Source organism: Narcine bancroftii, chromosome 4 (assembly GCF_036971445.1).
Source record: "Narcine bancroftii isolate sNarBan1 chromosome 4, sNarBan1.hap1, whole genome shotgun sequence".
Classification (NCBI taxonomy): Eukaryota; Metazoa; Chordata; class Chondrichthyes; order Torpediniformes; family Narcinidae; genus Narcine; species Narcine bancroftii.
The window spans coordinates 85,378,481-85,393,921 of record NC_091472.1 but is presented as its reverse complement, the minus strand read 5'-3'; the positions used below and the strand labels follow the sequence as shown (position 1 = coordinate 85,393,921).

Genomic DNA, 15,441 nt, shown 5'->3' with positions numbered 1-15,441 from the left:
TATTATGGTTCCTTTCAGTTAGTTTGTGGGGGATATGAGGATACCCCACTCCTCAGAAAGGAACAGCATGTGTGTGAATGGATTTAGGTGAGTAGGTGGATTGCACAAGTTCTGACCCACCCTCTCGACATCCCCTCCTGGATCCAGCAGCACAGTGAGGTCTAAGACGGCTGGGGTAAAGTTCTGTTTCAGTGAATGGCCAGACTAAGCTTCGATGCAAGGGATGCCCTTTCCACTCTTCACGGCACTTGTATGCGAGATGGCCGCTGACTCTACGAGAGGGTTTGATCACCCTTTGACAGGTCTTGTTTTTCATCCTGCAAGGTGTCTAGCCACCTTCTGCACAAGGCAAGCCTGGTGGGGGAGCCGGTTTAGTCGCCGATCACCCAACCATGCAACAGGGATGTAACTATGTTACATGGTACCAGTAGCACTCAAATGAGTGACCCAAGATGGATTTTATTGTGAAACTGAACAAAGTGCACATTATACAGGCTCTCCTTCCACATCTTGAGCATTGATCCCAAAACTGCTATCTAAATGTTTGTAACAGTTCCAATGAACGAGTGGAATTCTCAGAATTGCAAAATATTTTCCACTACCAGTGTTCCTATAGTGACCAGTCATTTTCCAAGTTCTAATCCATAACTTGAAACTTCAGAAGTCCAGGTTGATGACCCAGTGTGACATTGAGAGAGATAAGCTCACTCAGATAGGACATTAAACTGAGGCCCAATCCTCCCTCAGACAGATACTCCAGATTTCACCTGACAAAGAAGAGCAGTTGCATTAAAAATCAATACACATCAACCATTGTGCACTGATCAATATTTATTGGATTGTCTGGTCATCACTGTTCACTTGCTTGCTGAGGGCAAGCTGGCTTCTTGTTTCATATATCCCAACAACAGATGCATTTCACAATGACTTTGTTAGTTCTAGTGTGGAGGATTTGAGAAGCACTGCAGAAAAGCCATAGTTGGAATAGTCAGGCTGCAGTCCATTTTGTTCTTCCGACACTCTGCACAGGTGCCATCCAGCGGTGAAGGAAATGGGTTAATAGGGTGGTGGATGTGGCCAGTTAAGCAGGCTGTTTCTTCCTTGACATAACATCTGCTCCTTGGGTGTTATCCATACTAACTGAGAGAATTCCATCATGTTTCTGTTTTGTACTTTCTGGCTGATGAGAAGAGTTTGCAATGTCAGGAATTGTGACATTTCTCAAATTAATTACTGACAATACTGCTTCAACGCCACCAAAGTTCTGTCCAGACCACTGATGATGCATTTTTTGCACCACAATTTATTTCCATCTGTGAATATTTATGATTTTTTTTCCACTTCCTTTGATATTTTCTTTTTTTTTCTTGTTTATTGTATGTACCTGGGAAGCTGCAGCTGGCAAGACATCAGTTCCTTCTGTCAATTGTATGTGGCATTAAACATCATTCATAAATTTCATTCAGGAGTTGCCATGCTGGATATCCAGCTTCTCACCTGCTCGTGTGTTGTAGTATTTATGAGCAGTTATTTGCTTCCAGCAACTATCAAGGTTTAGCACTGAAAAATATCTTGCCTTGTTTATCCTGAACATAATTTACAATGGTTAGATTCTGTTCTTATACATATACCTACCTCGGCTGCACCATTTCATCTGATGCAAGGATCGACAACGAGATAGACAACAGACTCGCCAAGGCAAATAGCGCCTTTGGAAGACTACACAAAAGAGTCTGGAAAAACAACCACCTGAAGAAACACACAAAGATCAGCATGTACAGAGCCGTTGTCATACCCACGCTCCTGTTCGGCTCCAAATCATGGGTCCTCTACCGGCATCACCTACGGCTCTTAGAATGCTTCCATCAGCGCTGTCTCCGCTCCATCCTCAACATTCATTGGAGAGACTTCATCACCCACATCGAAGTACTCGAGCTGGCAGAGTCCGCAAGCATCGAATCCACGCTGCTGAAGACCCAATTGCGCTGGGTTGGTCACTTCTCCAGAATGGAGGACCATCACCTTCCCAAGATCGTGTTATATGGCGAGCTGTCCACTGGCCACCGAGACAGAGGTACACCAAAGAAGAGGTACAAGGACTGCTTAAAGAAATCTCTTGGTGCCTGCCACATTGACCACCGCCAGTGGGCTGATCTCGCCTCCAACCGTGCATCTTGGCGCCTCGCAGTTCGGCGGGCAGCAACCCCCTTTGAAGAAGACCGCAGAGCCCACCTCACTGACAAAAGACAAAGAAGGAAAAACCCAACACCCAACCCTAACCAACCAATTTTCCCTTGCAACCGCTACAACTGTGCCTGCCTGTCCCACATCGGACTTGTCAGTCACCAACGAGCCTGCAGCAGACATAGACATACCCCTCCATAAATCTTCGTCCGCGAAGCCAAGCCAAAGAAGAAAGAAAGAAGAACATATATATTAAAACCCCAAGAGCATATGTGCTAAAATTCAGACACCTTAGATCAGGGGTGAGCAACCTTTTAATTTTTAATTTGGACATACAGCACAGTAACAGGCCGATTCGACCCACAAGTACGTACCGGGGTGTAGGTTAATTGAGCGACACAGACTCGTGGGCCAAAATGGCCTATTACCGTGCTGTATGTATAAATTAAAAATTAAAAGGTTGGTCATTCCTGCGGATCAGATCATGTTATGATCTTAAATGTAGTCACACATTTTCCTCTCCTTGTCATTATCAGTTGCTGGTATTAAATGCAGCCCTTTTATCTTTTGAGGCCAATGGAAGTCTAGCTCCTGCAGTGCTTTAGTTGTGTCAGCTGGGGGCACTTGCAGCCCTGGTTCAGGAGGCTACAAGTTCAAATCCCACACCAGAGGTTGTGCATGCTGCTGCTTTCTGGATGAGGTTTGCACCTTGGGAGCTGCCGTCGTTCGGATGTGACATGAAACAGAAATCCATCTGGTTCTCTGCAGCAGTGTAATCTCCATAATCTGGGCCAACAGTTGATTTCCGTCACTGAAGTAGGCTAGTTGCCCATTTACTTCATTGTTGCTGCTGAGAGGTTGCCCTGTGCAGTAGTTACACTGCACCTGACTGGTTCTAGATTATTTTTATGTGGCGGTTCTATCCAGGCCTTAAGTAAATGCAGTGAGTTTGACTTTTTAGAATGCAAAAGGTACACCTGTCTCTAAGCATCCTGACACCTCACCTTCTTCTTACCCGCAGGAATTGAGCGAGTGAGACAACTCGGTGTGAACACCCGGTACTTCAGGCAACGCCTGCGCGAGTTGGGTTTCATTACCTATGGCAATGATAATTCTCCTGTTGTGCCTCTGCTCTTGTACATGCCTGGCAAAGTAGGGTAAGACTTCCAGCTTCGTTTCTCAGCCCTCCTGCATCGAGACCTTCGATTTTCCGTCCTCCATTCAACACACAATGTAAATTTGGTTTGGGCTAGTGCCACATTTTGGATGCCAAGGCTCCTGCATAAGGGCTCCATGAGAACACATGTTGATGCTGTTGCTGCCACGGTACAGGTAGCCAAGGAATTATGTTGTAACAGGGGACTCTACTTTCAGTGCCTTTGCCAGAAGAATGCTGCAGAAGAACATTGGAGTGGTGGTGGTGGGGTTCCCTGCCACTCCCATCGTCGAATCTCGAGCCCGCTTTTGCCTGTCCGCAGCCCATACACGACAGATGTTGGACACAGTGAGTATTTCCCCAGCTCTTGCACTCGTTCTCTTCCAGTCTCGGAACCAGAACCTTATTTTCCATTCACTTCTCACTCATAGATGAGCACAGTCTCCACTCTCTGCTCCTGGCTCTCACTCTTTGCCGGCTTAATTTCACCACATACACGGGTTCAAAATAAATTGTTTGGCCACAGTCAGAAAGGGAAAAGTATAAAGCGTGTTTAAAAACTGATGACATTGGGTTATTTTACAGCCAGTTTTTACAGTAGGTAAGAAGCAGGGAGAATGTTCAAGGGAAGGAATTCAAATACTGAACCACCAGTTGGGTGTGGATGTAAATCTCCAATTGCTCCCATTGCCCAGTTTTCTCCATTTCTTTCCACATCCAAGGAAGAATATGGCAGAGAATGTGTAGAGAGGCAAAATTTGCTCAGTTCTGGTATCTATAACTTTTATGCTCAGGAATTCCCATCTTTTCTGCAAACAGTCAGATTTGCACAAACTCCTGAGCAAATTAAAGCCACACTTTCTCTCATGATTAACCCTTACAACCTCCTGATCATATCCTAGTTTATTTGCTCCATGAATTACTAGAGTGCAAATGCAATCTGCTGGAGGAACTCAGCAGGCCAAGCAGATCAGTGCGAGAAAAAGGATGGTCCACGTTTCGAACAGAAACTCATCATCAGAACAGAGAAAGGTTACTTCCAAAGCAGTGTACGGAGAGCGGGACGGGAGTGGTGAGACATGAGGCTGGTGAACCAGGCAGAGCTGAAATATTACAGACTGAGGCGGAGGAGAGGACGTTACCAGACAAAGGGAGAGAAAAGCAAAGTGGTCAAGTAGAGGAAAATGAGTCACTCAGGTGGAGTGGGTGATTCGAGTGCAAAGGCTGTCTGGCACTGCTGGGGTCCGATAAATAGAGATGGTCAGAATGATGAGATAAAGAGAGACCAGATGGAACTGAAGGGAGAGGGAAGAGCAAAAGAATCCAGTGCGGGACTAGGGGTGGAACCAAAGAGGAGGGGATGTCTGGGTAGTCCACAACACAATGGTATGAAATTTTCAGGTAATGAGTCCTTTCTCTCTTCCATACCCCTTCTGCTCTTCTCCATTTTTTTCTTCCTTACCACCCCTGCCCATTCTCTCCCCCCCCCCTCCTCTTTAGTTCCATCCCCTCCCGACCCCATTCTCCCAATGGATTTTTCCACTTGCTCTCTCCTCCTATCCTCTGCTTTGGTTTGTACAGTACAACTCTTATTATCCAAAATAGTCTATACCGGGCCTATAGTCATTTTTTTTTTAAAACAGCCAAATAACAACCGCAACAGCAAATTATGTTTAAACAACAACAAACAACAGAGGAAGGCTTTTTAAGCATTAAAATAATGTTTAATTCTCACAAATAAAATGCTGGCCGCTGTCAATCACTGAGACCACCCAACCACCACTGCCAATCCCCAACACGAACCCACCGCAGCTCCTGATCCCCGGGGAGGCTCCTGGGCTGGTGGAACACTTACTGGCGAGTCGGCGGGCTCCTGTCTCCCCGGTCACCGGAGCTCCCAATGCCAGAGTCCCGATTCCAAATCCTCCCCTAGGCCTACTGCACACACACATTGGGGAAGTAGGCTGAGGGGAGGATTCAGAGTCGGCGTCCAGTGTGCCGAGGATAGGAGGGGTGGGGAGGGAATGCCACTGTCTGAAGTCCCCCACCTGCCCGTGAGGCTGCTCTCCTTGATGACGCTGGCACAAGGATTCTTCCGACCGTTTGCGGCTGGGAGACAGTGGCACGCAACTTGAAGAGAGATGGAGAGAAAAGTCAATAGGGAAAGGTGAAGAAGAAATGGAAAGAGAGAGGGGAGGGAGTTACCTGAAACGAGGATAATCGTTGTCTTAATTTAATGTTGAGTGATTTTTTTTTAACCTGTGAGGACAGTTCGGCTCTGAAAAAAATTTAGACATATGAGGATTTCTGATTTGTTTCCCTTATCCTCAATTATCAAAAAAAAAAATTCAGATAATTGAGGATTTCAGAGAATCCGATTTTGGATCGTTGGAGTTGTACTGTATTTGGAATGACAATACGTTCATCATCATCACACTTCCAGCCATCTGGTCACCTTTGGGGGGGGTCACCTTTGGGGGGACAGAACGGTGCAATGTGTAGTCCTGATGCCACACAGCTCGAGCAATCCATGTTCAATCCTGACTATGTATTGTCTGTGGAGTTTGCACATTCTGTCAGTGGCTACATGGATTTTCCATGAGATTTCCAGTTTTCTCCAAAAGATGTGCAGGTTGCTAGGATGATCGGCCACTCAGAACTGCTCCCATTGTGATAAAATGGTCCAGTCTTGAAGGGAGTTGAGGGGAATGTGGGGAGAAATGGGATTGATGAAGTGTGAATAGAAACACAGACTCATTGGACCAAATGGCTTGTTTCTGTGCTGTATAACTTCATAACTGGAGATGGATAGTGATCAAATTGTATTTGATAAATCCTGCAAAGCATCTCTTGGTGATGTTAAAAGTACAAGCAAATACTAGTTATGAGGTTTCATTGTAAAATGATTGCATCGAGCTCAGTGGTTGAAAAGAGTAATTTCCAGGCTTGAGTAAGCTTCCCATTTTCCTCAGTATTTCCCATTCTATTTTCTGTCCAGCAGATGAGATTGTGAACACTGCCCTTTGCCAGTGCACCAGGTTAAAATGGTCACTGCCCATTGCCAGTACACCAGGGTACAATGGATAATGTTCCGTAACTTTCCCTGTGTACAAGGGGTCAAAATTAAGTGAGATGTAGGGCCATTTCTCCTGGTCTCTACACCCTCTATATTGGATTTGTTAACCGATGACTGTGGAATTGTGGTTGCAGTTCAAACATCACAGGAACTTTTTAGTTTATCAAACATAAGTTTTTTTTTAAATCAGGAGATGCTTTTGAACGAAGCTAAACAAATTGAGAGAGAGAAAAATACTCCTTAGCAGGACTGGAAGGGAGTTTATGTGGAGCAAAAACACCAGTATGGATCTACTAGGCAGAATGGCCTGTTACTGTGTTCTAAAAATACAGTATGTGTAAATTTGAGTCATTCTATAGTGTTAAATGTTTGTTTGTCCAATTAACAAAGTAACTGTTAACAAATATGCCATTAATGGTCAAGTGATAGGCATCGAGTTAAAAGCCTTTTATAAAATAAAATGATTATCACAACATAACCTCTCTGCTGTACCAGGTGTTGGATGTTCTTGATGAAATGGGGGACTACCTACAATTCAAGTACTCCAGGCGGACACTTTCCATTCGACCTGAACCCTACGATGAGTACAACTTCGAACTGGAAGACTAAACCCTGTCCAAAGTGTGGAATTTGAGCTATGAGGAGCCTTTTTGCTCTCATTTAGGATTGCAGTGTGCACATCTCTTTATTGAGCATGAATTGGAGGAAACAAAAGGGAAAACGAGGAGACTGTATTGACATCACAAATTCTCCAGGCTAACCAAGCAGGGGGCTTGACGAAACATTGGTAACATACATTCCCTTGTACATTGTGTTGTTATTATGGGGGAGAGGGAAGGGGGCTTAGATAGAAGGGTGTGTGGAGTTGGCGAGCCAGACCAAGGGAAGATCCTGAAATCCTCGTTAATATCCTGCATTGTTCTTTTTGCAGACGTTTTTATTCAGTCGCTCGTTTTGCCTTTTTGGATTTTTTTTCTTTTAAAATTCAAGAATACAGTTGCTGTTACTCCAAGCAAGGTTTTAAAAAGCATATTTATCTTTAACTGTGATTATTCCAATACATATTAATTTGCAAATTAACCAAATGTTAAACTCAGGCATGTTCAGGTTGGATTTATGTCAGATTTTGAATCACATGCACTTGGATTTTCAGGCGGATCCAGATTCAGTCCCTTACAATGGAGAGAAATACATGTTCTGATGGAGGAAAGTTGCCAAAGATGCATTTTATGATCATTTGAAATTCTGTTGAAATGTTAATGGAGATAAACATATGTAAATACAGAAATTATAATTTTTGTAAACATTTTCTGAAGCTTCATTAAAATATTGTCCTTAGATATTTAGGTGCACATTTTAAAAGTTGGTGTTCAAACAGTGCAGTTTATGATTCTTAAAAATGTGAAATTCTTTCTGCAAACAGGAGAGTAAAATTCATAACAGAAATATTTTGAGGGGAGTAGAAAGAAGGTTTAATTGCTCCAGATTGTCTACTCAAGGTTATGACATTTTAATTCAATTTTAATAGCTTGCCATTGTTACATTTTTGTAATACTATCTTTGTTTGTGCCTGGTACATTCCCAGTGTCCTCACAGTCCTCTTCCATCCAGTGAGGTGAGGACACTGTACCCTAAGTCATAGCTATCCTACAGTACTCAAAAATCCTTTTCAAGTAAGGTCTTGCTGAGCAAAAAAAAATATATATATATATACAGGACCCTCCTGTCTTCTCAGGGAAAAATCAAAGTTGGTGCTTTCAGCGAGGCCACCAGTGGGAATATAATTGTGGCAATGCGCTCACTTTGCCCACTTATTTCCAGGGTCACCCTACACCTAAGGGTGCCCAGATCTCACAACAACATGTAGAAATGGACCCTGCACTGCTCACTGAGCAAGGAAGCAGGTCACTTATACCAGGGCTTTTAAAGGAAAGCATACATTTTCTTTATAGCAAATTTACAGATGGATCAAAGAATCAGTAGAATTTGTACTTTAACACCATAATTTGCTTATATTTTTTTAACCAATCAATTTGAATTGGTGGCTCATTTCCTGCAACACATCTCGAGTCAAAGTTTCTAGGTACCTCTGAATACAGACATGGAGGACTTCACTAAATTCAACCCATGTTAAAAGCCTTTAAATCCATTGTATTGAAGACTCCGTTTCTCCTGTACAATAAATGCAAACCTACTGCCCTAATTATCACTCATTTGATGGCCATAAAGAGCATGGAATCAGCTGAAATGACTCCTTTCATCAGTATCAATGCCAAAGCTAACTTGCACTGTGATACATTGAGCCTAAATTTGCCTCTTTCTAATTGCACTTCTCCAAAAAGCGGGTGTTAAAGAAAGACAGATATGACTGAAATTGCAGATTCAAGAGCAATTATTGCCAATTCCTCCAAAAGCTCTTGAGGAATCTTTTTTAACACCTCTGATCTGCAACGTATGGCCCTGTTAACAGCAGTGGCGAACTTGGCATGTGGTACAGAGAGTTAACCGACTCTTCCTAGCAAACTGATGAGCCTCTGATGTTTGCACTGAAGCCTGGTGTCACATGTGGAATGTCTCTTCGTTCTTCACTATTTATATTTTGCTGAACAAGTGGAGAAATTTGCTCTCCAGTTTCAAAAGCCTGGCTATGCATGGTGTCATTTCCATTGATCAGCAGCTGGAAGTGCAAATTATGTCAAGTGTCTTGTGTTTAACAGTCCTTTTAAATCACAGGCTGAGAAGCAAACTATTCTCCCAAATTGACTTTTAAATGTTAATGCAGCCCCCCTATAGTGTCAGCTGTAGTTTGCTGGGTAGTCCTTTCACCTCAGAGTCAGAAGGTCACAAGTTTGAGTCCCACCCCTGAGACTCAAATGCAAAGATCCAGACTGACACTCCTGAGGAGGCAATGCATTGTCAAAAGAGCCGTCTTTTGAATGAGATGCTGAACTGAAACCATCTGTCCCCACAGGTGGGCAAACACAAATCCAATGATTCTATTCAGAGGCATTCTTCTGGCCATATTTATTTCTCTCAATGGGGAAAATAAGCAATTTGTGAAGTTATTATCACTTTGTGAGATCCATCTACACATCAAATGGCATGTTTCCTACATTAGAATTGTTGTACTGTTTCTGAAAGCAAGTATTTTGGGGGGTTTCCTGAGGTTTATAAAGATGATCTATCTGTAAGTGCAGGTCTTTATTTTAGGAATTCAGAAAAATAGGAAGCATGTGGATGGTGTGATCATGATTACTTAATCCACTGTGCATGTAACATGGGTGTTTCATGAAGTACTCATTGCATTCACATAAAGGAGACTGAGGCATGTGTGGGAAAGCATTGAGAGAATTGAGGCATTGCCTTTTTAACCAAGCACTACATCATGACAGCCAAGGGAAAAATAAGTCTTCCTTGTCTATCGTTTCATCAAAACGAAGTATATTGTGGAAACCCTGAGTCAAAAGATTCCTGTGTCTGTGAATTAGAATGCAACGTTAAAACTTTTGAATAGACTCAGAGTCTGTCATTGTTCCCTTGCTATTTGTACATTGAGCATGGCCATTGCTGGCAAAGCCATCCCTAACTACCTTGGTGGGGAACTGGTACTTAAAACGTTATAGTTCATATGAAATTTCCAAGTTCTACACTTGATATAACACAAGACTTTAAACAAAAATATTCTCATACTACTATACAGAATCACTTTCTTAGTAGTTAACAGATAAGGACTGAATTGACCAACTGTGTCAAAAGAGACCTGAACTGTTGTACTTTGAAGCAAGCTGAGGCTAATGTGCTATTAATTTAACAATTGGGCTTTGCCTTGCAGTTAACTAACCTTGAAGTTCTTCATCATTTCTGGCATTATATTCCCCATTTTGATGAGTTCATTCCACTCAATTTGCTAATGCTTTTCATTTTAATTCCAGATTTTGAAGTGTTCAAAATTGATCCCATTTATTCTGCTCTTTATTATTGAATTGGACTGGAGTTAAACAGTGCTTTTAAATGGACTTCGAAAGTTGAAGTTCCTTCTGAGTAGAGGTTGGAGAGCAATTGCTGCAACTTGGCAGATGTCACGTGAAGCAAGAACGGGCTTAAAAATTGGATGTGAAAATCCCAAGTGTATTGCCTTCCATGCAAGAAAGGTTGCTGAAGGTATTCTCTTTAAGGTTACTAAATTATAATAAAGCATCACAAAATCTCTCTTCAAGGCATAATTTCCTTTTGCAGACTTGAAATTTTCATGGACCAAGTTAACAGGGGGAAATCAGTTTTCTGAAAGCCTTTTTTCATAAAGCCAAGAATTGTTGAGTTGAATTTAGAGCTAGATTTTAATTGGGACGTGCCTCTATGTGGCATTGAGTGCGTGTTGATGCCAATTGGTGAGATGTACTTGCATCCCATGTTCAGCAATCATTACTGTCCTAAATAAGCAGAGCTCTCCATGGTTGAAATCCAAAGGGTGAAGTCTGTGCTTATTTTTAATTTTATATATTTATCCTCCGTATTCTTATTGGGACATGGGATTTGCGTCCTTGAGAAGGGCATAAAGAGGAAGTATTTAGCTTGTGCTTGTCCATACCAAGTACTTTAATGAGCAAGGGGGGAGGGGTGGGGGTGCTATTATTAAACTGTTGTTACAACAGCTTCAGTTTGACCAAAGACAACATGGTCTGAAAGTTCAATTGCCCAAAATTCCTCTCATCTTTCAATGGGAACTCTCTCAGCCAATGAACAAGGATAAAAGTTTGAGGATCTCAGGAAATATGTTCCAAGTGATTGTAGAATATATATATTTTTTGCAGTGGGCAGCATTAAAATTTGCACTATATATGTCGGTGCCTTGTGTATGTTGAATTTCCTTCAGCTTTCAGTTGAAGTGGGATAGTTGGGTACAATCTATTCAAGAGGACACAACAAGAATGATCAAGAATAGTCTGGGTTAGAATAGTCTCTGTGAATCTGCCTGAATGCTCATAGCTGACATAAAACATTCATCGGTCAGGTATTTTGTACCCCGTGTTTCTAATGTGGATTCTGATCATTGATGTTCTCCTGTTATTATGTGCTAGGTGTAGGTAGTCATGATGAAGGGAAAAGATAAGATGTGCCCTAAGCACCTCTGCATGCATTTTTAATCTGGACTTTCTAACCAGCTTTAATAACAAAGCTTCCTTGGGTGTGCCAAACTCTTCCAAGCTTCAGCATTCATTGGCCGTTGCAATTGATACCACTGCAAATTTGCATCTTGGTGCTGTTTTGAAAGGATCCCTATACTATTGAAAACATTTGTTTACTATATTTCTCGAAGAAAAACTTTTGCTATTGGATTGTTTTGTGAATCCATCCTCAAAGATCAGGATTGCAAAGTAATTGATTGCTTTCAATTGGAATGGGATGGTTGGAAAAGGTGAGATTTAGTAGAGTTAAATTGTAAGCTTACCTATTCAGGACAAGAATTACCATGATTGGCAGTGACATGTTCAACTCTGTTTAATTCCAGAGTGAAGGTTGATACTTATTCTGTTAAACAAAGATATCTGTTCATCTGTATGCACTGAAATGTCGGAAATAGCACTTTAAGAGCTTTGAAAAGTAACCTGTATCCTGATTTTAATGCATGGATTCAAAAGTTGATGGCTCCATGGGTAGTTTATGGTGTTACCAGTGTTTGGTGTCGAGTGGTTTGTAAATTTAATTTTTGTATACCTTCATCGTACCTTTAAGTGCTGATGGTAAAAGATTTGTATATATATTATAACTATATGATATATATATGAATGCTGTCTGTCTTTTAAAATATACATAATGTACAAAAGTTTATTTTTCCCTTTTCTGAGATCAGAATTCATATAAAGACTGGCAGGTGTCATATCAAATGTATGGAACAAACAAATAAAAAATAAAACCCTTAACATTCCCTTAATTGGCCTCTTCTGTCTGTAAACTATGTTAAGCGTCTCACTAAAATAACTGCTATTAACTGCTATGTTTAGGCTTTTTTTTCTGATGGGTCTAATTAAAATAATCATGATGTAGGGTTGACTTCTTCTGGCCTGTTTAATTGCAGAGTGAAGAAAATTGGATTTCAACCAAGTAATGGTTATGCCTTGACATGTGTCTACAAAAAAGTGTTTTGTATTTTAAATAGATAATAAACAGATTAAAATACATTTAAAGAACATGAGACCATATATGTATTAGACAAATCTTCAGGACCTGATGGTCCCCACCCAGGCTATTAAGATAAATTGAAGTGGAAATTACTGATGCATTAGTCATAATTTTCCAAAACCCTACAGATTCAGGAATTGTGCCTTTTGGATTGGAACAATGCCAGTGTCGTCCAAAATCATAGAATTGTTCTGGCACGGGACTCTGCTGGAGACTGTACCAGCACTTTATGGAGCAATCTTGTCAGGCCCATTTCTCCATTCGTTCTCTAGCTGCAATTATTATCACTCAAATGCCTCGCCAAATCCCCTTTGGACATCCCACTTGGCTCTGCCTCTACCACCCTTTCAAAGCAGTGCATTCCATGTCTCAACCACTTAAGATTTTCTCCCTGTCCTCCTTGTACCTTTTGCGCTTGACTTTAAATCTATGTATACAGTCCTTGAGTCATCTACTAGTGAGTACACCTTCCCTCTATTTAACTCGCCAATGTATTTACATCTGCAAAAGACTGAGGAAATCGAGCTTGATTTGTGTCCCATACCAATTTCTATAAATGCACCCTAGAAATTATCCTGACCAAGCTACAAGAGATTTGTGAATGGACCATCACACAAAGCAGCCTGATTGATCACCTCATCTCAACTATGGATATCCAATCAGTGTGCACCTCCACTGTCTTGAAGGTCTCAAAGCCATTTGCTTCTTTCTCAACGACAGGCCCAACCAGTCCCCCTCCACCATCACCCTCCTCTGTCTGGCAGAACTTATTCTGATCCTCAAAAGAACATCTTTGGCTCATTCCACTATGTCCAAGTTGAAGGGGTAGCCATGGGTTGGGGCTAACCTGCCTTTTTGTTGGCTTTGTGGAGCCATCCAAGCTACAAGCCTGCACAGGCAAAGCTCCTCATCTCTTCCTCTGTTACATGGACATCTACATTGTTGCTCTGTCATGCACCCATAAGGAACTTGTGAACTCTATTCATTTTGCCCTAACCTCAAATTCAGTTTGTCCATCTGGCAACACTCTGCCCTTTATCAATCTTTGTCTCCATTTCAGAAAATAAGCTCTACAGACATTTTCAATAAACCTACCAACTCCCACAGTTACCTTGGCAACACCTCTTCACTCCCTGTCCCTTGTAAGGATTCTATTCCTTTTTCTGTCCTCTATTAAATTTCAGAACATCTGGGCTGTCCTACTTTAAAATATGTGGCTTCCCCTCTACTGCCATCACCTCACCCCTTACCTGCATCTCTATTTCCCACACATCTGCCCAGGTTCCGTCTACCCTGAGAAGCAACGAGGACAGGATTTCCCATGTCCTCACATACCACTCCACTATATTCTAGATCCAACTTATTCTCCACAATTTTGACTACCTGCAATGTGATGCCATCCCCTCTCCTCCATGATGTCTGCAGAGATCGTTCCCTCTGGGACTCCCTCAGCCAATCCTTCCCACTAATCGTCCCCTTCGTATTTAAAAATTAGAATACATTGTCATGAAAATTCGTTGTTTTGTGGCAGCATCAATGTGACCACAAAAATGCTACACTTGAGCCCACACCTCCTCCCTCGTCAGTATTTGATGCCCTAAACAGTCCTTCCAAGTGAAACTGCTTCCCATGAATCTGTAGGGGTCAGCTACTACATCTGGCTCTCCTACTGTGGCCTCCCCTACACTAGAGAATCTGGATGCAGACGGGGAGATCATTTCATTGAGCACCTTCGCTCTGCTATAATAACAGGGACCTTTTAATTCCACACACCATTCCCACTCTGATATGTCTATCCATGGACTTGTGCACTGCCAAACTGAGGCTACTTATAAATTGGAGGAATAACACGTAATGTTCTGTCTGGGCACTCTCCATCCAGATAGCACTAAGAGGCTCTGATAGCTCAGTGGTTAGAGCACTGTTCTTATAAACCAGGGGTTGTGAGTTTGACCCTCGCAGGAGCCTCATCCCTGTGAGGGGTGCTTGACATTGTCTTCCCAACAGTGGACAAAGTTAAAACATTTCATGTATGTTACATTCTATCCTCCATTCCCCTTCTCCATTCAGAGAGCTACCCCCTTCCCATCATCTCAGCTTTTTTTCTTCTACCCTCCCACTCGTATCCACCTATGATCTCTTACCTGTTAGCCTGTGCTCTTCCCGCTGTCTTTCCTCTCTCCTCTCCTTCCCCACAACCCCCCCCACCACACCTTTTTTATTCAGACACCTGCCTCCTTTTTGTTCTTACCTCAATGAAGGGATCAGACCTGAAACTTCAGTTACCCTTTACTTCCTTTCGATGCTGCGTGACCTAATGATTTTCTCCAGTTCTCTTGTGTATTGCACTGCAATCTCAGTGTCTGCAGTCTTGTTTAACTCCTATCCATCAACTCTCTTCATCCCCCTCTACCTTAGGAATGCATCTGACATATTATAGGAAACATCCCTTCAGGGATAAGATATTCAAGTTTGAAAACACGCATCTCCAAGTTCAAGGACCATTTCTTTCCTGCTGTTATGAGTCTCCAGAATGGACCTCTGATAAGTATAAGTTGATGGCAAGCACTGTTTAACATTACTTTTCTATGTAACACTACTTCACACTTGTTTCACATGACACATTGTTATTAATCCACTACGTTCTGTACTATGAGGAAGTCGACTTACCTGCATGGCAAACAAAACTAAGTTGATCCACCGTGCCTTTACATGTGTTTAAACGATTCAATTCATTCTCTCATCAATAAACAATCTCCTTTCCTCCAAAGTGAATAACCTAGACTTCTCCAATCTTACCTTAAATTGTGGTCGGTGGCGCTGTGCAGCGAACGAAAGAAAGACC

General features: G+C 42.1%; 1 protein-coding gene across 3 annotated transcripts in view; it reads left to right on the top strand.

The window, feature by feature from the left end:
* Positions 1–12,348, top strand: part of sptlc3 (serine palmitoyltransferase, long chain base subunit 3) — a 170,535-nt gene extending 158,187 nt beyond the window's left edge. For all 3 annotated transcript variants that reach the window (XM_069931842.1, XM_069931845.1, XM_069931844.1), the window contains 3 exons: positions 3,206–3,341; positions 3,559–3,688; positions 6,912–12,348. In XM_069931842.1, coding sequence (XP_069787943.1) covers positions 3,206–3,341; positions 3,559–3,688; positions 6,912–7,025 — 380 coding nt within the window. In that variant the 3' untranslated portion in view covers positions 7,026–12,348. The remainder of the gene's footprint in view (positions 1–3,205; positions 3,342–3,558; positions 3,689–6,911) is intronic.
* The last annotated feature ends 3,093 nt before the right edge of the window (positions 12,349–15,441 follow it).